This window comes from Podarcis gaigeae (assembly GCF_964106915.1).
Source record: "Podarcis gaigeae genome assembly, chromosome: 14".
Taxonomy (NCBI): domain Eukaryota; kingdom Metazoa; phylum Chordata; class Lepidosauria; order Squamata; family Lacertidae; genus Podarcis; species Podarcis gaigeae.
The window spans coordinates 15,530,830-15,555,871 of NC_139690.1; the positions used below are offsets into that span (position 1 = coordinate 15,530,830).

The 25,042-nt window shown below is 44.7% G+C and overlaps 1 protein-coding gene across 3 annotated transcripts in view; it reads left to right on the forward strand.

Annotated features, from left to right (window-relative positions):
• The window catches only part of PDE8A (phosphodiesterase 8A), a 170,211-nt gene extending 152,593 nt beyond the window's left edge, over positions 1-17,618 (forward strand). For all 3 annotated transcript variants that reach the window (XM_083712577.1, XM_083712576.1, XM_083712578.1), the window contains 9 exons: positions 877-1,041; positions 3,669-3,717; positions 5,464-5,599; positions 7,153-7,351; positions 10,260-10,477; positions 11,617-11,749; positions 15,299-15,466; positions 16,224-16,353; positions 16,552-17,618. In XM_083712577.1, the coding sequence (XP_083568703.1) occupies positions 877-1,041; positions 3,669-3,717; positions 5,464-5,599; positions 7,153-7,351; positions 10,260-10,477; positions 11,617-11,749; positions 15,299-15,466; positions 16,224-16,353; positions 16,552-16,658 (1,305 nt within the window). In that variant the 3' untranslated portion in view covers positions 16,659-17,618. The remainder of the gene's footprint in view (positions 1-876; positions 1,042-3,668; positions 3,718-5,463; positions 5,600-7,152; positions 7,352-10,259; positions 10,478-11,616; positions 11,750-15,298; positions 15,467-16,223; positions 16,354-16,551) is intronic.
• The last annotated feature ends 7,424 nt before the right edge of the window (positions 17,619-25,042 follow it).

Here is a 25,042-nt window from a genome sequence, read left to right on the forward strand (position 1 = left end):
ACTCTGGGGAAGGGGGTTGTGGGCCACGGTCAGCCTTCAGTGAACCCTGATAATCAGCACCGGCCTCAGAGCCAAGTACCTCATCCAAATATTCAAAGGAAGGCCTTGGAACTCCTCCTCCTCCTCCTCCTCCAGCTCCAAGACCAGGACCAGGACACATGGTTTCTTGCTACAGACAAGAGCAAGCTGGCATGAGCCACACAGTCATGTCTTCTATTACAAGTGCAAAATGAACTACTTTTGCAGTTATATTTTTGTTACCACAAGTTAGTAAGAACTCAATTTTCTGCTGTGCTGACCGCTAATATTTTCTGACCACAAGCAAGAACTTTGGCTGTAATATTTATACAAACAGGGATCAATGTGGTTAACTGGTTTAATGAGACAAGTCAGTTTCAAAAACCAAAGTTCAAAGTTACAACAAACAATCGTTAAGATGAAACACACTTTGTCTGAGTTTTGGCATAACGCTAAACTGCTGTTATTTAAAAATGGAAGGGAAAGCTTCTGATCTTGTGGGTGAATCAGAGGAGAGCGGAAAACACTGAGATTGATTCAAATAACTAAACCAGCATGCCCCAATGTGATTACCTCAATATATTTTGGACTACCGCTCTCATAAACCCTGCCCATTGGCCATATTGACTGGGGCTGATAGGAGTTGTAGTCCAAAACATCTAGAGGGTTCCATTTTGGAGGGAAGAGATGCTTGTCTAAACCATAGTTTAGCATTACGTCTGAATGAGGTCACTATAGCCAATATGGAGCTAGATGACCAATCATCTCTGACTCTAACACAGCTTCCTATGTTCCTGTGCTTTTGACAGTCAAACCTGACTTCTTGAATTGCTTGTTGGAATCTTTCCTTCAACCTAGGTAATAAATATTATCAATGCTGCACAAGAAAGTAGTCCCATGCCGGTTGCTGAAGCCTTAGATCGAGTCCTTGAAATCTTGAGGACCACTGAATTGTATTCTCCACAACTTGGGACGAAAGATGAAGACCCACATACGAGTGACCTTGTTGGAGGTTTGATGACAGTAAGTAGAATCTGCTTCTTGATTAATGTTGTCTGAACCTTAAGTGAGCCAGTGTGGTGGGAAATGGTTTTTTTTTTATTTTAAAAAACACACTATATTATGGGGAACCCTGGGGTGCCTCAGAAATCCTTTGGAACTTCTTCAACAAAGACGCTCAGTCATGACAGATAAAATTCGTGGCAGATAAAAATCACATGACAGTGAGGCCCAACAAGCCTGAAGAGCCTAACCAGGTTAACTGTCATGGCTTTCTCACAAGGAAACCTTGGAGAGGTGGCTCAGCGGGTCGGAGTTAGGGGAGATTACCCAGCAACCTCACAAAACTACAGTACCCAGGATTCTCTGGGGGAGGTAATGACAGTTAAGCTGGTGTGAAATGGGGTTTCAGTTTCTAAGGCAGATGCATCCTTTATTGTGTGGGTTTCTAGTAGGAATGAATAAATCATTTTTTAGCATGGGTTCTTTTCAAATGTGTTCACACGTAAGTTGATGGGGTCCCATTTCTGCATTAATCCATGATATTTTTGATTTTTTTAATAAAAAAAGACAACAACATGCACGTAAAGTTGCATTTGAAGATTTGTTTTTGAACACATCTCATAAAATACACATTTCGTAATGAATTTTCTCTGGAAAAATGCATTTTAAAATGTGTTTTGATACGTTATTTGAGCTGAGGACTGTGTCCAAAGATTAGGGAAGTGCGAAAGCCGGTGGGTAACAATGTCAAGCATGTCTACTCAGAAGTAAAACCTACTGAATTCAGTGGGGCTGGGTTAGCAGCTTTGGTTCCAACCTGCACTGTCTTGGGGTGTTTGGGGTTGTGTGTGAAGAATTAGGTCAGCTCACATCAGAATGCGTTAAGATTGAATTTTGCAAGCTTCTCTAGTCACACAAGGGCTTCATAAGAGAGAGGACTGGCTTTCAGTGAATGAGGAGTGCATTCATGTTAAGCGTGTTAATGGATAAAAAGTGCTTAAGAAACTGTTTTTCATGGTGCTGGATCAAGTCTACCCCCCTTGTTGATTCTGGAAGGTGCACAAGAGCTTTGTTTTGCAGTCATGTGCTTTTGGAGGAAGTGTCAAGCAGCTGTTAAGAGCCAGGCAGCTGTCCCCTCTTAAGTCACAAAGCTCCAGACTAATTGATTTATTGTTCTTAAAATAGAAGCCAGATGCAGACACAGACCAGCTGCAGCTTGAGTGTATTACCTTTGCACTCGGCTTGAAGTCTGAAGGTTGGGCGCACTTGTCGTTAAGGTCCCTTAGCTTGTGGTAGTCACGACTCATCTAAGCCCCAGTGATTTCAGTGGGCCTGGAGTGCAGAAGCAACTCACCTGGTGGGGTTCAAACCACAGTGCTAGTTTCTAGGCTGCCTCATCCCTTGCCCAGTCCCGCTGTTAAGAATCTCACGCAAGGGACAAGCTCCTTGAGCCACAGTGTGACTCTGGGGAGAAGGTGTCGTTTCAGTAAGCATGGCAGCACTGTGGTCTAAACCACTCTTGGGCTTGCTGATCAGAAGGTTGGCGGTTCGAATCCCCACCACAGGGAGAACTCCCATTGGTCTGTCCCAGCTCCTGCCAACCTAGCAGTTCAAAAATACACCAGTACAAGTAGATAAATAGGTACCACTGCGGCAGGAAGGTAAAATGGCATTTCTGTGCACTCTAGTTTCCATCACGGTGTTCCGTTGCGCCAGAAGCGATTTAGTCCTGCTGGTCACATGACATGGAAAGTTGTCTGTGGACAAACACCGGCTCCCTCGGCCTGAAAGCGAAATGAGCACTGCAACCCCATAGTCACCTTTGACTGGACTTAACCATCCTTGGGTCCTTTACCTTTACCTAAGCATGGCTTAAGTCCGTTTGCAGCTTTAAAGGTTAAATTCAATATTAGGCATGGAAGGATCTGACCATTTGGGTTCTCTTGGTTCCTCATTTTCCCCTGTCTTCAATTTAGTTCTCTACATTTCCGCAGCCACTTTTTGGAAAAAAAATCCTCATGCCTTCAGCATTTTAGCACAAATTTCTCCTAATGGACACATTCTTGTATGCAGTTTTGCATCTTTGCAAGCAATTTCTCCTAATGTAAAGCATTTTTGTATATCATTTTCACTAATACGTTCGTTTTTTATGCACACTTTCCCCTAATACATGCATTTTTCTAAACATTGTTTGGTTGGAGAACTTCCTTGCAAAATCTGGATAAGTCTGAATTTCAATAGATGGCTGTAGTTCGGATCTTATATTGTTTCAGAAATTGCAGATCTCATAAATTCAGCTTTAAATGCCAGCTATATTTAATTCCTCCCCCCTCCCTCCCCAGCATCTTATATTGTACCCATAAATCAACTGATGACGAGCATACCTCTTTTAGGACCAGTGAAATATGACCAATTCAGCCAGAATGACTGCTCCACTGCATGGGTTGCATCCGACAAAGGTTTACTCAAAGTAGCTCCATTAAAATTGAGGTCATGTCTACTAATTTCATTGGATCTACTCTGAGTAGGGCTAAGATGGAATACAACCTAGTACTCCAAGCACTTTCTTCCCCATGTGCATCTGGAACAGTAAATTTATATATAATAATCCCCCCCCCATTTGTTATTTTCAACTCTTTCTTAAATAGGATGGCCTACGAAGATTATCAGGGAATGAGTATATATTATCAGCAAAACGTAAGTCTTCTCATCGCAAAGTATACATTTTCTTTATCTGTTTTAGAATTGATGACTTTTATAAAATGCATTTTATAAACGTTTATAAAATACAACCCAATATTATTTTAAACAAAGATTTTGTGTACAGTTTATTGTACAGTGGTACCTCGGGATGCAAACGGGATACGTTCCAGAGCCCCGTTTGCATCCTAAATGGAATGTAAGTCGCGACGGCGTGTGCGCGGTCGCGTTTTGCCGCTTCTGTGCATGCGCGTGACGTCATTTTGAGCGCCTGTGCGAGCGGCGAAACCCGGAAGTAACGCGCTCCGTTACTTCCGGGTTGCCGCAGAGCGCAACCCAAAAGAGCTCAACCTGAAGCACATTCAACTCGAGGTATGACTGCGCAATTACTGCTATAACTAACAATTAGGGAAGTGGTTGCACACAATGAGCTTATTCCAGAAAGCCTATAGACGCTTTATCAGTTAAATCTGTATTGGTTTTATTCATTCATTCATTACTTCTGAAGCACCTGTGCTGAGATTAAAAGTGATTTGCAGGCTCACAATCTGTAGGTAGGAGACAAAACTTAAAAGGCACCCATTTTTGAGGGTTGCATAATCTCAGCCGTTTGCAAAATATACCCCTGGGGCTGCCAACATGGTGCCCCTGAATGTTGTGGCTGCCTTGTAATCTTCCCCTGCTGCCCACATGGGCTCCGGGCTCTCCACTCCCTTCCCCCCTCTCCCTTGAAAAATACATAGAGATGAAGAAGGAAGTTGCAAGAGGGACCCTCTTTCCCACTTCCTCTTTCAACTCTTATGCGATTTTTACCCAGACCCCTTGGAAAAGTGGGGTTTGTGCGTACTATCTGTTTCTGTCTCTTGGCGGGGTGGGGTTGCGAGGAGCTGATCTAGGGAAACACAGAGGGAAATTCTCAGAGGGTGTGGAGCCCACGACACTCACTCCAAACAACCAGTTGTGCTCAGAGGTCCAGAAATAGTTGGCAGCCCCTGAAAACCTTGCAGTCCTGAGCTCTTCTGGCTGACAGACAGATACAGAGGTTGCTTCCTGTCAACTCTGTGATCTGAAGACAGCCAGCAGTTGGAGGGTAGAGGGAGCATACCGTATTTTTCGCCCTATAGGACGCACTTTTTTCCCTCCAAAAATGAAGGGGAAGTGTGTGTGCGTCCTATGGGGTGAATGCAGGCTTTCGCTGAAGCCTGGAGAGCGAGAGGGGTCGGTGCGCACCGACCCCTCTCGCTCTCCAGGCTTCGCGGACCTCTCCGCAAGCAGCGGGAACGCTCCTGCTGCTTGCGGAGAGTTGCCTGCATGCCGAAGCCTGCGCGCGCTGAGCTCAGCGCGTCCAGGCTTCGCGGACCTCTCCGCAAGCAGCGGGAGCCAGCGCTGGGCTCCCACGGCTTGCAGAGAGCTGCCTGTTTGGGGACTGGGGTCGGGGGAAGCTCGGGCCTCCCCCGCCCCAGCCCTGCACCGGGGGGGGAATATTTTTTTCCCCTTTATTTCCCCCCAAAAAACTAGGTGCGCCTTATGGGACGGTGCGTCCTATAGGGCGAAAAATACGGTGGTTCCCTGCAGATGTGCCTTCTCTGTTTGATGGATGGGGTTAGGTTTGCCTCCCTCTTTCTCTCAGGGTTTTTTAATTTATTTATAGGAAGCAGGAGGTGCAGCCTTTGATCCCCAAGCTGTTGCCAGAGGCCAGGTCATGCTTTATAATTTCCTCCCACTGTCTATTTTCTCCCGTAGAAACTCACCAGGTCCCAGGTAGTTTAATCTCGCCCATCTCCCTTAATGACATACCACCACGGATAGCAGAAGCGATGGAAAACGAGGAATACTGGGACTTCAACATCTTTGAATTGGAAGCAGCAACCCATAAAAGGTTTGTTGTCAAGCAAGTAAAACAAAAAGAACAGTGTTTCCCAAACTTGGGTCTCCAGCTGTTTTTGGACTACAGCTTCCATCATCCCTAGCTGGCAGGACCAGCGGTCATGGATTGATGGGGATTGTAGTCCAAAAACAGCTGGAGGGCCAAGTGTGGGAAACACTTCTAAACTGCGTTGCAGTCTGAAAATAAGTAATCTGGAACATAAAAAGTGATGCTCAATGTGACTTTTAAAACCCTGGCCAACCTAGTCCCAAAGAAGTAAGGGGGGGGGGGGGACATTTGCTGTGCTGAGACCCTGTTTTTCCTCTGTTTTCCATCCAGAATAGACACTTCCTGCCTTGGCTTAATTTAATGTGCTAGAGACATGTTGTCAAAGGCTGAGGCTGCCCAAGATGCTTTGGCACTTGAGGCAGAAATCCAAGCTGGCATCTCCCTAGTTCACCCTGGTGGCAGGAATACAACAATAAACTTTTTTACAGTGTTTAAGATTTTCCACTTGAGGCAGGCAATCTCACTCTGCTTAATGGGAGCTCAGCCCTTGATCCAGGGCTATCTGATAGCATCCTATAGGCCAGATTTAGCCTGCAGGACCTTGGTAGTTAGTGCCTACCCTAAAGTTTCACTTATGAGCTCTTTGCCAGTCGTAGCGCAATGGAAGTTTTATTTCAAGATTGTTGCATTATTTTTGAGACCAAGACTGTATTCATGCAGCAACTTGTTCCATTTCTCCAACACCTCCCTAACTGTTCATGTCTGCATTATATTTCAGTTTTCACATGATGTAAAAGCCACTTCTGGAAAACTTGTGAAATGTAGTGCGTGTTTAGCGCTCATTTCCATATCACTGGTTTCCAGAAAAAAACACAATCCATTTGTAGCCCTCTCAACCTGGAAAATCACAGGAGTAAAGTGATGAAATTTGGGGCATTATACCAGCATGTAGTTTTTTCCTGCTGTTTACATGGAGGAACAGAAACACACATGTGCAGAAAGCGCTGGAGAATAGCGACATTGTCCAATGACATCAATTGCTGTTTCGCAACGCACCCACTGCTATCAGTGAAATTTAGTACATCATGCTGGTATCTCATTCAAAAAGCTGCAGTTCCACAACAGAACAGATACTGCAATGGGAAAGGAATGTGAGAAAACAAGACAGAAGCCCTAAAACTAAGACAATATTCCCCACGTCTGAATAAATCGTGCGTGAACAGCAATATTTCTCTGGCTATTTCTGCCTTTAGACAACAGCTGGACAGAGGCTGGTCTCGTGTTCTGATTTCACTTCTCACAGCCTGAATACCAGCTGTTGGGGCATCACAAGTCGGAAGAATGCTCTTTTGCTCAGATCCTGCTTTAAGGTGTCTCATTGACCCCTTTGGGAACAGGATCCTTGAAAGTAGACAGGCCATCAGCCTGATCCTGCAGGGTTCTCTTTATGTTACCATCCACAAGCTTTTACCATTCTGATAATGTCGACGGCGATTCTCCTTTCAGGGCATTTTCGTTGAACTTCTTTCTTTCTGTTTCTCTCCCCACCCCTTCAGGCCTTTAGTTTACCTTGGTCTCAAAATGTTTGCCCGCTTTCGGATCTGCGAGTTCCTCAATTGCTCAGAGTCGACCCTGCGATCGTGGCTGCAAGTCATCGAAGCCAACTATCATTCGTCCAACTCCTACCACAACTCGACTCACTCTGCTGATGTGCTGCACGCCACGGCCTATTTCCTTTCCAAGGAAAGGGTTAAAGTAAGGACAGCTTCGCAGGAGAGAGGTGGGAGGAAGGGGGACCAGTGGTGGCTGGTGCCCATGGGGCTGGTGGGGCGGAAGGCAGGCAACCCACCCGTAGGCGGAGGCAGAGCTAATGGCAGACAGAGGCAGAGCTATCTAATTCCAGTTTCTCCTCCATCCTGACTTCCACAAGGAAAGACTTAAAGAGAAGACAGCTAATGGACAGAGCCATCCCCACTGGGCTAGATGTAAGTCAGAAAGCAAGCAGGTGTGGGGAGCAGATTGAGGTTGGTGGGGCAGCACCCCACTTGCCCTGATGTGCCAGCCTTCACTGATAGGAAACCATCAGAAGCTGGAGTCTGGGGTAGGTCAACAATAAAGCATCCAATATCACCAAAGTTAACTCCTTATTCAAAGAAACAAAACAGCTCAGTCCTGTTGGTCACAACAACCCTTCCCAGTGGGTCTTGCCCCAATGAGGCAGTTGCGAGAACTGCCTTCCCACTGCTCTCGTAAGACTCCTCCTTTCCCAGGTCCTTCCTCAGCAACCTGAGGCTCCTTCGTCTTGTATCTTGTTGCTCCGCTCTCTTCGTTTTCTCTGCTCTGCATGTTCTGGGAGACCAGCAGGGAGGGGAGTTGGTTACAGCAAGAGGGGAAGACTCCCTGGACTCTTCAGCGGCCTGTCTTATCTCTGTCTCCTAGCCCCGCTCCTCTCCTGCCTCTGAGTCTGGGCTGCCCTCTGCCACAGCCTCTTCCTGCTCACTAAACCCTGTTGCATCTTCAGCTTCCAACACCTCCTCTTTCCAGACTGCTCCCTCTTATCTCCAGAGCATTGTGGTCCTACCACCAGTCCCTGAAGCCTTCTTCACTTGGGGATTCCCCAGCTAGCGCCTTCTTCCACTGCTCTGCACCCAGCCAGTCCATTACAAGAACAGACCAGACCAGTTTGTGCACCTAGCTCAGAATTGACGTAGTGACTCTCTAGGGTCTCAGGCTGAGAAGTGGCCTCCTCATCACCTGTTATTTGGTTCTTCTGATTGGAGATACCAACTTTGACATACAAAGCCCCAGTGTTGCATAATTAACATACGTATGCACACATGCACACTAGACAGCTTGCATTAATAACAACAACAACAACAACAATAATAATTAATTTATTATTTATATCCCGCCCTCCCCAGCCGAAGCCAGGCTCAGAGCAGCTAACAGCAATAAAAGTAACACAGCATTCTAAAATCAATATTCTAAAATCAATTCAAAATCAAATGGCAACCACTGGGCCAGAGTTCTACGAGGATCACCAAAGGAGGGGGGGTCAGACTGTGCCTTGGCCAAAGGCCTGGTGGAACAGCTCTGTCTTGCAGGCCCTGCGGAAAGATGTCAAGTCCTGCAGGGCCCTAGTCTCTTATGACAGAGCGTTCTACCAGATCAGGGCCACAGCCGAAAAAGCCCTAGCTCTGGTTGAGGCCAGCCTAACCTCTCTGTGGCCCAGGACCTCTAAAATATTTTTATTTGAAGACCATAAGGTCCTCCGTGGGACATACCAGGAGAGGAGGTCCCGTAGGTACGAGGGTCCTAGGCCATATAGGGCTTTAAAGGTTAAAACCAGCACTTTAAACCTGATCCTGTACTCCACCAGGAGCCAGTGCGGCTGGTATAGTACCGGATGAATGTGATCCCGTGGCGAGGACCCCGTAAGGAGTCTCACTGCGGCATTCTGGAGTTTCTGGGTCAGTCTCAAGGGCAGCCCCACATAGAGTAAATTACAATAATCAAGTCTGGAGGTGACCGTCGCGTGGATCACAGTGGCTAGGTCAGGGCGAGAGAGGTAAGGAGCCAACTGCTTAGCTTGGCGGAGATGAAAAAATGCTGCGTTTGTTATAGTTTTTGACATGGTTTTGACACTGTAAGAACACCAGAGGAGCATGTTGGAGGAGGCTATTGGCCCATCTAATCCAGCAATCTGTCCTCACAGCAACCACCAGGATGCCTATGGGAAACCTGCAAGCAGGACCTGGGCACATGAACATTCTCCCCTCTTGTGATTTCCATCAACAGGCAGACAGAGGGATACTGCCACTGACAGTGGAGGTAGAGCATAGCTATGTAGATAGGAGCCACAAACAGCCCTATCTTCCATGAATTTGTCCTAATCTCTTTTAATGCCATACTAGCTCATGGGCAGGGACGCGGGTGGTGCTGTGGGTTAAACCACAGAGCCTAGAGCTTGCCAATCAGAAGTTCGGCGGTTCGAATCAGAACGAATTAAGTAACCTGAGGTACCACTGTAGGTACCGCTCCAGCGGGAAGGTAAACGGCGTTTCCGTGCGCTGCTCTGGTTCACCAGAAGCGGCTAAGTCATGCTGGGCACATGACCCGGAAGCTGTACGCCGACTCCCTCGGCCAATAAAATGAGATGAGCGCCGCAACCCCAGAGTCGGCCACGACTTGACCTAATGGTCAGGGGTCCCTTTACCTTTTTAAAGAAAAGTGGGACATTCTGGGATCAAATCAGAAACTGGGACAGCTTCTGTAAATCCTGGGCTGTCCCTGGAAAATAGGGACAGGTGGAAGATCTGAGAGCTACATTTCCTAGAGTGGTTTAGCAATCAGTCCCTCTTCCCAGGGAACTCTAGGAACCGTAGCTCTGTGAGGGGGGAAAGGGGTCTCAGCACCCTTAGCAAACTAAAGTTTCTAGGATTTTGGGGGGGAAGCAATGACTAAATCTCTTCTAAACAGCCTTGTGTGAGGAAGCGAAGTCGGTTAGAAGCAAGCATTTCCCCTACGACTTAGCTTTCCGCAAGCTGGGAGAGTTTGACATAAAAGTAGAAAGATTCATTCTAGATGCAGGATAAGCCCAGTGGTCTCTTGGGAACCTTGCTAAACATCCTTCTCATCTTTGTCTCCCCCCCCCCCCCCCCAGCAAACCTTGGATCCCATTGATGAAGTTGCTGCTCTGATTGCTGCCACTGTTCATGACGTGGATCATCCCGGCCGAACAAATTCCTTCCTGTGCAATGCAGGAAGTGAGCTGGCCATTTTGTACAACGACACAGCAGTGTTGGAGAGCCATCATGCCGCCTTGGCCTTCCAGATCACCACACGGGACGATAAATGCAATATTTTTAAAAACATGGAGAGGTGAGTTTTCAAAACGGGGGATCTGCCATGCTTAGGCTATAGTCTCTACATACCTTGAAGTGATGTTTTCGAAAAGGAAACGGCAAGGAAACGCACCAGACAAAAAATGGCATTGGAGGGTGATATACATATTGGAGGTCTGGTAGGAAGGGTTGTGAAACAGCTCCCTAAGATCTCATAAACCTAAGGGCTGATTCAGATGGTCAGGAAAAAGCACTTGGGTACAGACCTTTAGGAACTATGCCACTCTCTAATGAAGGTGAGGATCACATATTTGAACTGCCGCCCAGTGAAAAACACTGCCACCCTTGCCTGCATGTGGAAAGCTAGAACTTCAGGAAAAGGGTTCTCCCCATGTGCTAACTTTCCACATGCAAGGAAATTTTGATATGGCGAGAGAGGCATTCACACATATTCCCCACCTGCATTCTGGAGTACAGTGGTACCTCGGGTGACATACGCTTCAGGTTACAGACGCTTCAGGTTACAGACTCCACTAACCCAGAAATAGTGCTTCAGGTTAAGAACTTTGCTTCAGGATGAGAACAGAAATCGTTCTCTGGCAGCGCGGCAGCAGCAGGAGGCCCCATTAGCTAAAGTGGTGCTTCAGGTTAAGAACAGTTTCAAGTTAAGTACGGACCTCCGGAACAAATTAAGTATTTAACCCGAGGTACCACTGTACTATAGCCTTGAGAAGTCTCCTTCATTGATAGCCTGCACATTTAAGCAGCAAAATTTAGTTTTAGATTTATCAACTTACTTTATAGTTTTAGAGTCATCCACTAAAATTCTAGTGGATGGATCAAAAGGGGGTCAATTTCAGGAGCATTTGAATTTGAATTACTGGTGCTGTTGTTCTGGTTCTGTTGTTGAAATAAGGTTTTGGTTTTTTTAAAAACTATCCGGAGAATTAGTTAGAATGCAGTTCCTTTTAAAGTCAAATCAGTTGGTTAAGTGGTTCAAAAGCAAAGGATTAACAGACTGAATTTTTTTTAATTGGCTGACAGCTCTAGTAAACTATAAAGCTCTGCGTGTTGTTCGGATTGTTCCCAAGTTTTCAGTCAGAAACCTTTTCAGTCAGAATCTAGACAAGATGGCCTTGAGCCCATGCATATCCCACACGTCCCTTCTTTACGCAGGAATGAATACCGAACCCTCCGGCAGGCCATTATCGACATGGTCCTGGCCACAGAAATGACCAAGCACTTTGAGCACGTCAACAAGTTTGTCAACAGCATCAACAAGCCGCTGGCAGCGCTTGAAGAGAACGGGGTAAGAGGCTCTCCGGGGAAGGCAAGGAGATGCAAAAGCTGCATGTGGATGTTAATTTATTACTTAATTTGGGAGCTAATTGGCCTGCAAATTTCACGCTGCTTCCTGAGGAGCGGAATGACATCTAGGCAAATCCTTTCTCCTATACGTCTTTCAGGATTTTCCCTATTTCTAGCCCAAGAGCCAGTGTAGTATTATTATTATTATTATTATTATTATTATTATTATTATTATTACTACAGTGGTACCTCGGGTTACATACGCTTCAGGTTACAGACTCCGCTAACCCAGAAATAGTACCTCGGGTTAAGAACTTTGCTTCAGGATGAGAACAGAAATCGTGCTCCGGTGGCGTGGCAGCAGCGGGAGGTCCCATTAGCTAAAGTGGTGCTTCAGGTTAAGAACAGTTTCAGGTTAAGAACGGACCTCCAGAATGAATTAAGTACTTAACCCGAGGTACCACTGTATTATTATGCAAAACAAATGTTTTTTAAGAGAGAGAGAAAGCTGATATGTGGTACAGTTTCCAGGGGACTTTACTGCATCCTAGAATGAAGGTAGTTTGCGCCCCACTCAAAACCATGCCCCCGGGGTTATGTCCCCACCATTGCTTCGCCCCTGTCCCATCCTACTTGGCATGAGAGCAAAAGGACACTGCCGCTGAACGACCCATCTAGTCCAGCATCCTGGAAGTAGGTTTGTGAATGGCCCTTATCTAAATGGCCATCTATTAGCTTGTGGAAAGCTAGCCTGTTGGTAAGAAGAGATCTTTTCCCTAAGAAAGAAGGGGCTGCTGGGTGGCCCATCTCTACTCCCAGTGGTCAAGCAGATGCCTAAGATGCACGACTTGAGTGCAACAGCTTTTCCTCTCCTTGAGATTCCCAAGAACTGGGATTCAGAGGCATACTCTGCCAGCGGAGATGAATATAGCCATTGTGGTTAGTAGGTAAAGGTAAAGGACCCAAGGATGGTTAAGTCCAGTCAAAGGCGACTATGGGGTTGCGGCACTCATCTCGCTTTCAGGCCGAGGGAACTGGCATTTGTCCACAGACAGCTTTCTGGGTCATGTGGCCAGCAGGATTAAACCGCTTCTGGCACAACAGAACACCATGACAGAAGCCAGAGCGCACAGAAACACCATTTACCTTCCCTCCGCAGTGGTACCTATTTATCTACTTGCACTGGTGTGATTTCAAACTGCTAGGTCGGCAGGAGCTGGGACAGAGCAACAGGAGCTCACCCTGTTGTGGGAATTCGAGCCGCCGACCTTCTGAACGGCAAGCCCAAGAGGCTTAGAGGTTTAGTCCACAACTCCAGCAATGGCCTTTTTCCTCCATGAATTTGCCTAACCTTCTTTTAAAGCCATCCAAGTTGGTGGCTAACAGTAATTCCATCGTTTTAGCTATGCACCCTATAAAGAAGTGCTTTATTTTATGTCTCCTGAATTTTCCAATATTCAGCTTCAGTGGACATCCCTGAATTCTAGTATCACGGGAGAGGGAGAAAAATTTCTCTTCCTCCAGGGCCATGAATAATTTTTGCACACTTCCATCATGTTGCCTCTTGTCCTTTAGAGAGAGCTGTAAGTTTCACCTTTCCTCCATATATAAAATGTTTTTTTGTATGCACACATTTTAAAAGGGTAAGGGTACGAAGCAGCCATTGGATAAGGGCAAATAAATCACATTTGCTGCTGGGTTTTCCGTGCCTTTTTTTTTTAAAAAAAAGTCTTATTTTCTTTTCTGTACCACATTCTCTTATAAGTGCCATTTTAGGTCTCTCCTCGCTTTGCAGTTGCAATTGGCTTGCCCTTTTCATTTATTCACACCTCCATCTGTCTTCCTTGCAAAGCGGCTGAGAGGAACAGTTTCGGGATTTTGAGAGCAGAGATTTGGCATCTCCCAACAAATAATTTGCCAGTTCCAATGGGTTGGTTTTGTTGTGGTTTGACAACCCCCACACACAAACACCTTGCACCCGCCCCCCCCCCCCAGGAAAGCACTTTCTCCTTGCAGTTAAAAAGGACATCTATGCTGCTGAAGGACGAAAAAGCTGGAAACTGAGGTCCCCGGCTACTCTACTCGTCCCTTAATGTGTTTACTTTTACATTGTGGGTTGGAGGCTTCCTCCGAGTCTGCTGCCCTTTGTACACAACTGTGCAGGAGGTGGCTGTTTTTAGCTTCTTCACAAAGGGCTCCTTTGAGCTTCCCTTGAAATCTTTCCATTCATTCAGAGAGAAGTTGGATCAGGCCCAAGTATTTTGAAGTCAGCGCAACGAGAACTGAAGCCCCAGTTCCTTTGGTCATCTCAGCAGTTGGTCCTTGATGAACAATGGGGGTCCCATTGAAGCGCCATTTGGAAACTTGATCAAATGGCAATGCCGCACAGAGGGCCAGACTCTGGACTCCAGGCTGAATGGCTGGGCTCTTCCACGCAGGATCAAAGCCTTTTTCGGTGGCTAAATTGGCCAAAAACAGCTGCCTTTCCTAATTCCATACTCATTGGCTTCATTTGAAATCACACTTTCCCCCCCATAAGTTTTCATGGATAAGAGTAGGGGTGAAAGCCATCCTTTAAGCATTTGAATTTATGAGAGGGGAGAGAAAATATGGGGGGGGGGAGTAGTTGACGAATGAAGTTTGGATGATCGGGGGAGGTAGATGTTTGATTGACAGTGATTGACATAACTCTTAACATATGTTTTTATCTTTAAAGGTTTCAGATAGTTGTTTTCTACTGACTATTTTATTATCTAAGCCACTATGAGTTTTATTACAATCAAAGGACGCAGGTGGCACTGTGGTCTAAACCAGTGAGCCTCTTGGGCTTGCTGGTCAGAAGGTTGGCAGTTCAAATCCCCACAACGGGGTGAGCTCCTGTTGCTCTGTCCCAGCTCCTGCCAACCTAGCAGTTTGAAAGCACGCCAGTGCAAGTAGATAAATAGGTACCGCTGCAGCGGGAAAGTAAATGGTGTTTCTGTGCGCTCTGGTTTCTGTAACGGTGTTCCATTGCACCAGAAGTTCAGTCCTGCTGGCCACATGACCCGGAAAGCTGTCTGTGGACAAACGCCGGTTCCCTCGGCCTGAAAGCGAGATGAGCGGCGAAACTCCATAGTCGCCTTTGACTGGACTTAACCGTCCAGGGGTCCTTTACCTTTTTACCTTTATTACAATCAAGCAGTATATCCAGCTTGTGTAATAAATTAAAACTAATAATAATAGTTTATTTATATGCCACCCATCAGACTGTGTTGCCCCAGCTGCTCCAGGTGGTGTACAACAATTTAAAACACAGTACATCAAATGTTGAAAACTTCCCTGAAAGTTTCATGACATCTTGAGCCTACTGATCTTGCAGGTACCTCTCCCCGTCCCTCAATACCCATTTGTGTGAAAGTGTGTTCATGCATCCAAAACAGACTTTGTTCCTTTAAAGCCGCTATGAATCTGTTCATGTTTAAGGTTCCCACAAGATTCTTTGTTTATACGTGATGCCTTTGAAGTTCCTGCACAGATGCTGATGGTACATTTTTGTCAACTTTTCGATAAGGGTGCAAACGGAGATAGCGATTCCATCAAAACCGTCCTCACGTCTCCCGAAAACCGGATCCTGATCAAGCGCATGCTAATTAAGTGTGCTGATGTTTCCAACCCATGTCGGCCCCTGGAGCAGTGTGTCGAGTGGGCAGGCCGCATCTCTGAGGAATATTTTGCACAGGTGGGTGAGATACGGCCAGCTGGAGAAATTTCAGCTGAGAAAGAGAGAGAGAATTCAACAGTGCATTGTTCGTTTTTGGTTGTTAGTTTGTTAATTTTAATATCGTTTTGTGGATTAGGAGTGCTGTAATGCTTTGTGAATTTTATAACAACTTTATATCACCGCTTTTCTTGTGGCTGTGCTGTTTAATCTATTTTTAAGTTGTTTGGTTAATAGTGTTTTATAGAAGGTGGTTGTTTTATGGATGAGTTGTTAATTGTTTTATATAATTTGCGTTGCAATTGTGATGTTCTACTCTGTTATTATTTATTGTATGAAAGCCTCTTTGTGACACGTGTGAGTGGCATAGAAACTGAATGAATGAATGAATGTTGATATACGATACATGATTTTCATAGGAGGTTAAGGAAGTGAAGGTGTCTTTCTCCCCCTTCATTTCTGACCCTAGCTCAGTATAATATCCTCCTTGTTCTGAAATCACCCCCAAATGAAAGCAGTCAACCTATGTGTGCTCTCAGACCAGGTCACAACCACAACCCATCTTAAGATTCTGCAACTTTCTAAGATTATGCAATAATCTTGATTTTTCATATGCTTTGGTATACTGCTTCTGGTGTTGATTTCTTTAGCCAAGAGAACATCTTATAAATGCTCAAATAAATAAATAAATAAATAATAAAAAGTTGAGAGCTCATTAACAATAACAGACAAAACAGTCGTAACAATGGGTTTCTTTTGGGCGGGGGTTGTTTTTCAGACAGATGACGAGAAAAGGCAAGGATTGCCTGTTGTGATGCCTGTTTTTGACCGGAATACTTGTAGCATCCCCAAATCTCAAATATCCTTCATTGATTATTTCATCACCGACATGTTTGACGCTTGGGATGGTAAGTAACCTCTTATCCCCTTGACAGCTGCTCCGTAGGCAATCCAGAATATTGTTAAGATTTGCTTAGAATAACAAGACTGTGTTGAAAATCTGCAAATTAATTGAACCCAAAAAACAGGCCTCTAGCATGCAGTGTTCAGAGCCATGTTGTCTTATTCCGCAGGAGCGTAAGCACTTTGTTTCCTTTCTTCTCCAGCCTTTGCAGATCTTCCAAATCTGATGCAGCATCTAGACAACAACTTCAAATACTGGAAGGGGCTGGACGACAGGAAGCTACGGACCCTCCGACCTCCCCCCGAATAGCAACCGGGCCTCTTGGTGGTGTGAACATTGCCTATCCGGAGGCGTTCCTACAAACTTGCATTTGAGAATGCATTTTCAGATTTGTTTTGGTCACTTCAGTATTACAGCAAGGCCTTCCTGTACACAGCTTCAGAGAACTTGAGCGTTCTAAGAATGTCTTGAGGTCAGCAGTGGACTCTTGGCAACCTCCCGCCTAGGGACTCTGTGTTGAGTGAGCCTTTCAAGTTGAAATACACTGGACTGCTGCGATGTCTGTACTGAAGAGGGTTTGAAAGCGAACCTTTTTTTGGTTTTGTCTCACATTTTTGGCATTCTCTTCATGCCAGATTTCCAAAGCTTGAAGATAGCCTCCTCCTTATAAAAGAGACAATTTTAGACACATTAATCGGATCTACAAGTGAAGGCGAACATCTCCATCGGTGGTAATCTCTCAACAGTTATGAGGATACTTTTTAACGAGCACTTAAAGGAAGAAAAAAACCCCAGTTACCTTGAACAATATTTGACATGCAAACCCTTTATGAAGGATTTTGGGAGGGGGGGAATCTTCTGAAAAACGGACATAGCTCTATTTTTTCGCATTGCAGGAGGCGCAATCATTCACTTCTGAGCACTACTGAGAGCCAGGTCTCTTTAAAATGAGTTTAGTAGCAAATGTAAACAAACGAACCCACCCAACCTGCAAATCTTTTGACGCTGATCGTTAGACATCTTTGATTAAAATATGTTTTATTTATTTTGTTAGATGTTCAATATTTTCTATGAATTTATAAAGACTTTAAAAGCCAAAGCCAACTTTAGATGCATTACAGATTTACATGATTCATACTCGTTACGCATTTTATTTTCATAATGCAAAACGCCGTACAATGAGGATACATTTTTATTGCACTGTAAGGATAGATGTGTATGTTGAAATATTGTTCAATTTTATGTTAATTAAAATAAGTTTTTATCAAAGGTCTCATTGGAGAGCCGTCAAACGAAATGACATTGGTCATATAACTTGTACTGTGACCGTAGCTGGCACTCCCCAACACTGGAGTTGGGACAGTGATCCTAAGAGCCCTGGTTTAGTAGTAAAACCAAGGACAACAGACTCAAAGCACCCCCATCGTTCAGCCCAGACACTGAGGTCCGGCTCCGAGGGCCTTCTGGCAGTTTCCTCCCTTCAAGAAGTGAGGTTACAGGGAACCAGGCAAAGGGCCTTCTCAGTGGTGGAAGGCCCTCCCACCAGATGTCAAGGAAATAAACAACTATCTGACTTTTGGAAGACATCTGAAGGCAGCCCTGTTTAGGGAAGTTTTTAATGTTTTAACACCCATACATCGTGTTTTTTATATTCTATTGGGAGCCGCCCAGAGTGGCTGGGAGAATCCAGCCAGATGGGCAGGGTATAAATAATAAATTATTATTATAGGTCAAATCCTCTTATCTCCAGGTGTTCTGAACCCCTGTCTACCTGGCAGGTCCAAAGTTCAAAATCCGAGGGTTGATCAGCACAAGTGAAGTCCAAAACCCAATGTCTGTGAGGGTCAGGAAAGGAGGTTCAGGGCCAATCCAAGTAGCAAAGTCCAGCAGTCAGGATATAATCCAAAGTCAAACCCAAAGCACAGCCCCGTGGAGGTCCAGGAACGTCCAAGTCAGGCCTATCAACATGGGCAGTTGAGCAAACACAGCACCTCAGCTCTGCTGCCTTTTCAACTTTGCATCTCCATTGGTGCATGATCTGGGCTTGAGGAGACATGAGACCTCCTGTTTTGAGCCTATTCCAGCTGAGGAATCACAGAGCTAGTGATTCCCACCTGGCCAGCTAAGGAACTGGGTTGTAGGCCCTTGGCTGCTTCAGCCTCCTGGATTGCCTCACCCGCTGCTCCCTTTGCCTCAGAGCCTGTCATGATCATGAAGACAGGGGCCCCTCTGGTGATGGGGCCTGGTGCTCTGGTTCCTGTGTCCTGTCCCCCAGCCCCTCGTCACCCTCCGTCACCCTGTAAATACCTCCGACACCAACCTCTCCCAAACCCCAGCTTGCTCCAGTGTCCCAGTCCCAGTTACACCCTTCGCCGGGATCTTATTCCTCTTCCTCCCTGTTTTCCTGCCAGTTCATGACGCCAGGTAAATGGACACAGTGATGGCAAATACCTTTTGCAGGAGACCAGGACTGCAAACTTAGCCATCAATACCTTCAGAGGTATCCAAAATGCATAGTGAACAGATGATAGACTTTCCAAACTCTATAGTAGATATGGTTTCAATCTGCCATAACTTTTCCTGTCCAAGTTTCATTTGAGAATAATAAAAGGGACATCCCGGTGCACTCAGCACAATTCTCCATAATTTGGGTGCCTCTGGTGCAGGGAAAACGTTCCCAGGTGGAATGTGCTTCAATATGTCTTTTTCCCACCCACTGTGCTGGAGAAGAAAACTAAAATAGCGATTAAAAAAAAAATGTTTTAATTCCCCAGTGGTTTGTAAACTTTCCATCCCTTTGACATTTGGAGGAAGCATTCTGGAAGACGGCAGAAGAAGTATGTTTAAACGTATATCTTGCAAAGTGTCAAACATTTTAGCCTATTCCTCTGAAACATTTTCTTTTATTTATTTTTATGCCATTCCATAGACCTCTGAAATTAAATCCTTTCTTGGGGGGGGGGGTTAAAATACACCATGGAGATGCTTGTTTCTTTGTTCTCAAAATGTCAAAGTGTCTTCTGACCCAGCCTGACTTTTTGCTAATGTTTGTTTATTCTTAATCTCCATTCCTTGGGTGAAAAATATACAGGAAATGCAGCTTGATTACGTCAAAGCGCCCATTGTGGTGAGAAAGCCAAAAACTTCCCATCTCTCTAGAAGTTAATGTATATTAATAGCACCCAAATGCAAAGGGAGCTGTGGGTTTTATGGATACCTAAACAGAAGGGGTTTTTTTTTGGGGGGGGGAATATATTTCCATTCCTCATTATTTCCCTTCCCCCACGGCTATATTTTAACTTGGGAGATGCTAAAACAGATTTTAACCAATTTATTGGTTAGATTAATCAAATGTTGCACCTTTAAATTGATGTTTAAAAAAATTAATATCCCTGATTATTCAGAGCATCCTCTTATACAATCCACGGGTTTGTTTTTTTATGGATATATAAAAATCCAACTGTTTTGATCTAACCTTATAAATTGGTCAACACAGGTTCCCATGAGAGCAACTCCCTCTCTGGAAACTGAGCCACCTTTTGGGAGTGGCTGGGGCAACACAGGGTACTACTATTACCAATAATAAAAATAAAAATAAAAATAAAAATAAAAATAAAAATAAAAATAAAAATAAAAATAAAAATAAAAATAAAAATAAAATAAATAAATAAATAAATAAATAAATAAATAAATAAATAAATAAATAAATTTTATTGTTGTTGTTTTTGCAGTGCCATTCTCCAGCCAAGTAATGGGCACAACCATGCATCAACTAGGGTAAAGTGTGCATTAAATGATGAGTGAAATCAACAGGCAAAACTGCATTACATTAAGGAAAATGACTTTGGGAAAAAATATATATGCAAAATTTCATACAAAAACGTGCACGCTAGGAGAAATTAGTGCTTAAATGCTGATGGATTTTAACGAGGGCGTTTTTTTAAAACAAAGAGATCACAAACTCTTGGACATGAGGACTGAACTTAAGACGGGAAAAATAAAAATGGGAGACAAACTGAAATTGACACATTTTCCCACCCCCAAAAGCTAAGTGCCCTCAGGCCCCCTTTAACCTGGAAAAAGCAGTGTGTGCAGACTGGGCATTTCTGAGCTCTGTCTCAGACTTTCCTGCACTGTGCAGTGTGAGACTAAAGCCCCGAGAAAACTAGAAACTGCATGACCTCCCCGTCTTCTTGATCTGCCCCTGGAGACAGTGAGGTGGCTATATAAAGCTTGCAAATGATTTGTTTTCCAGGCAATGTGACATCATTTCCCTGAGCAAATTAATCTGTTAGAGCCTTTTTGTGACACATGAGCTCATTTGGGCGACGGAATGAAAGGATCCTGTCATTTCTACATTAGCCAAATGATTGCTTACTGGTCCTCCCCCTCCTGGCATCAAAAAGCATGAGATGGGATTGAAAAACATGGAGAAGAACAAGTAGCCCAGGTTTTTTGGGTGGTGGCGGGGTGTGTGGGTGTGTCATTGGAGAGATAGCTAATATTTTAATATCGAAGGATCAAAAGTTTATTTCTTTGTACAAATCCCTAAGGGGCTTAGTTGCAAGCATGCAACTTTCATCATATTGTGATATAGGAAAGGTAGGTCTGATATATACTGAATTCCCTCATATTTTCACTGTGTCATTACTGTTTTACCTTCTTTGAATGCTGACCAGTGTGATTTTCAACAACACCGATGCACAGTCGTTTTGTTATAACTTTGAGTACTCCATCACAGTTATACAGACTCCCTACTTTAGCTTAAAGTCAAGAGAGTTATAAATCCATTAAAAGGATTATAAATACATTGGAATCAATGGGCTTAAACAGCCTTGAATATAACTCGGCTTGTCTAACCCACTGGTGTCTTCTCTCCCTGCCCCCCCAAATAATTTTTATTGGGTTTTACAAATTTAAAATTATAATAATACCACAACACATCCACAATTAGAAGATTCCTCCGAATCTCTGGACTTCCCACCTTCTCTTCCATGGGTACTGTTGTTAAACTTTCTCTACGACATCTTTTTTCAATAATCCAAGTTTTTTTTATAACTCCATTATATCCATAGCTCTCACTACATTACAAACGTTATTGCAATCCTGTTAATGTTTTCAATTGCTTACAGTGGTCTCCAAGGTAAATTATACATTTTCCCCATTCCTTATTTAAGTTTCAATATAATATAAGGTGCCTTCTTTTTACACTGGTGTCTTCTCTAGCAAGAGTTCTGCGGAGTATCAGGCATGGGATCTCTTCATACTCTTATTCCTGAGATTCTTTTAAGCTGAGATGCTGAGGACTGAACCTGTTGTTCAGTTGTGGGTGAACATATCAGACGACACAGTGATTCTTCAAACAGCTCTTGTTTATTCACAGGCCAGAACAGAACTGAACTGAAGGGTTCAGCCAGCCTGCTTATATAGAGCTCCACTACAACGCAACAGTAACCACTTTCTGTAACTATCCAATCACTGAACGTCACTTTCAATCCCTTATTTGCATATGTGGACCTGAGTGAAAACTATCTACAGTATCCCCCTGCTGGCCCAGGGTGAGAACTTCAGTACATAACACCTGTGACTTTCTGTTCGCAAAGCATGTGCTCTTCCACCGATAACCTAATGGTGACACGCAAGCAATAAACTTTTTATAGCAGGGGTTATTGGCACCCATCTGTCTTGAGAGACACTGGGGTGCATCTCTAGAGGTGAAGTCAAACTGCTACATTAGCAGCACTGAAGTGACCTCACTGGGACACAAGTTTGGGCAGAGGGTATGGAGGTCATCTGCTGCCCGGACTAGGCCTCGCTAATGTGGTCCAAAAGAAAACAAAGCAAGACCAACTTGGCTGCAGGAGTTGCTAGAAGGAGGCATACAAGGAGCCACCCAGCCATCTTAGGGCTCTGCTCTGGATTTGTTTAAGTCTTGCTCCTTAGGTTTTTCTTCTCCTGAAGGTGAGGTAAAAGGTGAAGGACCCCTGGATGGTTAAGTCCAGTCAAAGACGACTATGGGGATGCGGCGCTCATCTCGCTTTCAGGCCGCGGGAGCCGGCATTTGTCCACAAACAGCTTTCCGGGTCATGTGGCTAGCAGGACTAAACCGCTTCTGGTGCAACAGAACACTTTGACAGAAGCCAGAGCGCACGGAAATGCCATTTGCCTTCCCTCTACAGTGGTACCTATTTATCTACTTGCACTGGCATGCTTTTGAGCTGCTAGGTTGGCAGGAGCTGGGACAGAGCAATGGGAGCTCACCCCTTCATTGGGATTTGAACCGCTGACCTTCTGATCGGCAAGCCCAAGAGGCTCAGTGGTTTAGACCACAGCGCCACCCGAAGATGTCCTGCGAGGCAGTGGAAGTTTAGGATCAGACAGGGAGGAAGGAGGGGAAACGCAAACTCAGAGGCCAGTTCTTAACCAGCTGGGATAGAAACAGTGCTTAGGTAGCCTGGGGAAATATAATGAGCAACTTTAACATATGCTTATAATGAATGCAGAGTTGATTCAGATGACAAATGCAGACACTCCTTGTAAAAGTGTGTTAAGTAGGAAGCACTGTACGTACAAGGAGAATTCACCCTGACATTGTGGTCGCAGAGACTGATATCTTGGAGAGCTACTGTCAGTGCAGGCTGCACTGAGCCTAAATTGATGATAGTGATTTAAATTTGTATACTACCCTCCATCCGTAGATCTCAAGGCAGTTTACAACATAAAAATGCAATATAAAAACTACAAAATAAGAACACTAGCAAACCAATGAACTCGCCTCCCACAACACATTTAAAAGGGCATCAGATGTCAATCAGCCAAAGGCTTGGTTGAAGAAGAACATTCTCTCCTGATGTCTAAAGTTGTATAATGAAGGTGCCAGCCAAACCTCTCTGCGAATTGTTGTTTAGTCGTGTCCGACTCTTCGTGACCCCATGGACCAGAGCACGCCAGGCACTCCTGTCTTCCACTGCCTCCCGCAGTTTGGTCAAACTCATGTTGGTAGCTTCGAGAACAGTATCCAGCCTTCTCGTCCTCTATCGTCCCCTTCTCCTTGTGCCCTCCATCTCTCCCAACATCAGGGTCTTTTCCAGGGAGTCTTCTCTTCTCATGAGGTGGCCAAAGTAGTGGAGTCTCAGCTTCAGGATCTGTCCTTCCAGTGAACACTCTGGGCTGATTTCCTTAAGAATGGGTAGGTTTGATCTTCTTGCAGTCCATGGGACTCTCAAGAGTCTCCTCCAGCACCATAATTCAAAAGCATCAATTCTTCGGCGATCAGCCTTCTTGATGGTCCAGCTCTCACTTCCGTACATCACTACTGGGAAAACCATAGCTATACAGACCTTTGTTGGCAAGGTGATGTCTCTGCTTTTTAAGATGCTGTCTAGGTTTGCCATCGCCTTTCTCCCAAGGAGCAGGCGTCTTTTAATTTTGTGACTGCTGTCACCATCTGCAGTGATCATGGAGCCCAAGAAAGTAAAATCTCTCACTGCCTCCATTTCTTCCCCTTCTATTTGCCAGGAGGTGATGGGACCAGTGGCCACGATCTTCGTTTTTTTGATGTTGAGCTTCAGACCATATTTTGCACTCTCCTCTCTCTGTGGATACTGTTCCACAAATGGAGAGCCACTGCAGAAAGGGCCTATTTTCATGTTGCCACCATGCAGACATCTTGTGAAGGAGGCACAGGAAGTAAGGCCCCAGATGATGCGCAATTGGTCCAACTTGGTATAAGTCAGCTTCTTGTGTTCCCATGTTTAAACTTCCAGGCTTCCTGTAGGCATCTGGTTGGCCATTGTGTGAACAGGATCCTAGGCTAGATGGGTCACTGGCCTGATCCAGGAATGCTCTTTTTATGTTCCTAAAGGCTCACAATGTTTGCATGTGAGTTCCTATCTCGCTGCCTGTGAAATAAAAGCACATTCCTTCCACACCACAGAGTCGAACTTTTACAAGAACTTTTGCATGAGCGGAAAAGTGTATCGCAAAAAGGAAAGCCCAGGGAATTGGAGGCTGCGAGTTGTGGACTGTACTGGAGAGCATCTCCAAACAAATATGAAATAATCCCAGCTGATTCATCATCTTGGGTGGGTGGGAGAAAGCAGGAGAGCAAAGAGGAATACAGTCCAAACTAAACTGTTTGATAAAAAAAATATATACTTTGAACCACATCTGAGTCCAAGCCTAAGCTAATTAAACATCTGTGACATATTTAATACCGACTCAGTAAACATTGACAGTGTGGAGTGTATTCATGAGACTTTGCAGTACCGCATAGACAGCAGAAAGGTCAAACACTGTGCATTAAGCACTTGCAACACAAGCACACTGGCCCCATTTGCCCTATACATTTACATGTTGATAGCTTCCTCCAAAAACCCTGGGAACTGTAGTTGTTATGGGTGCCGATAGTTGTTAATAGGAACCCCCCCCCCCGTTCCTTTTACCAAACTGCAATTCCCAGAGTGGTTTAACTATCAATCCCTCTTCACAGATAATTTTTATATGCAGTTTTGACTGATGTGCACATTTTTTACACACACGAACCCCCCGAACCTAATGCATTTTTGAGACTTATTTTTTACTCATCTTTGTAACTTTATATGCATTTTTGTACACATAACTTGGCTGGAGCATTGCAAACTTCAAAGAAGGGCAAATTTAGAAAAAGTGATCCCAAAGAATCATGGGAACTG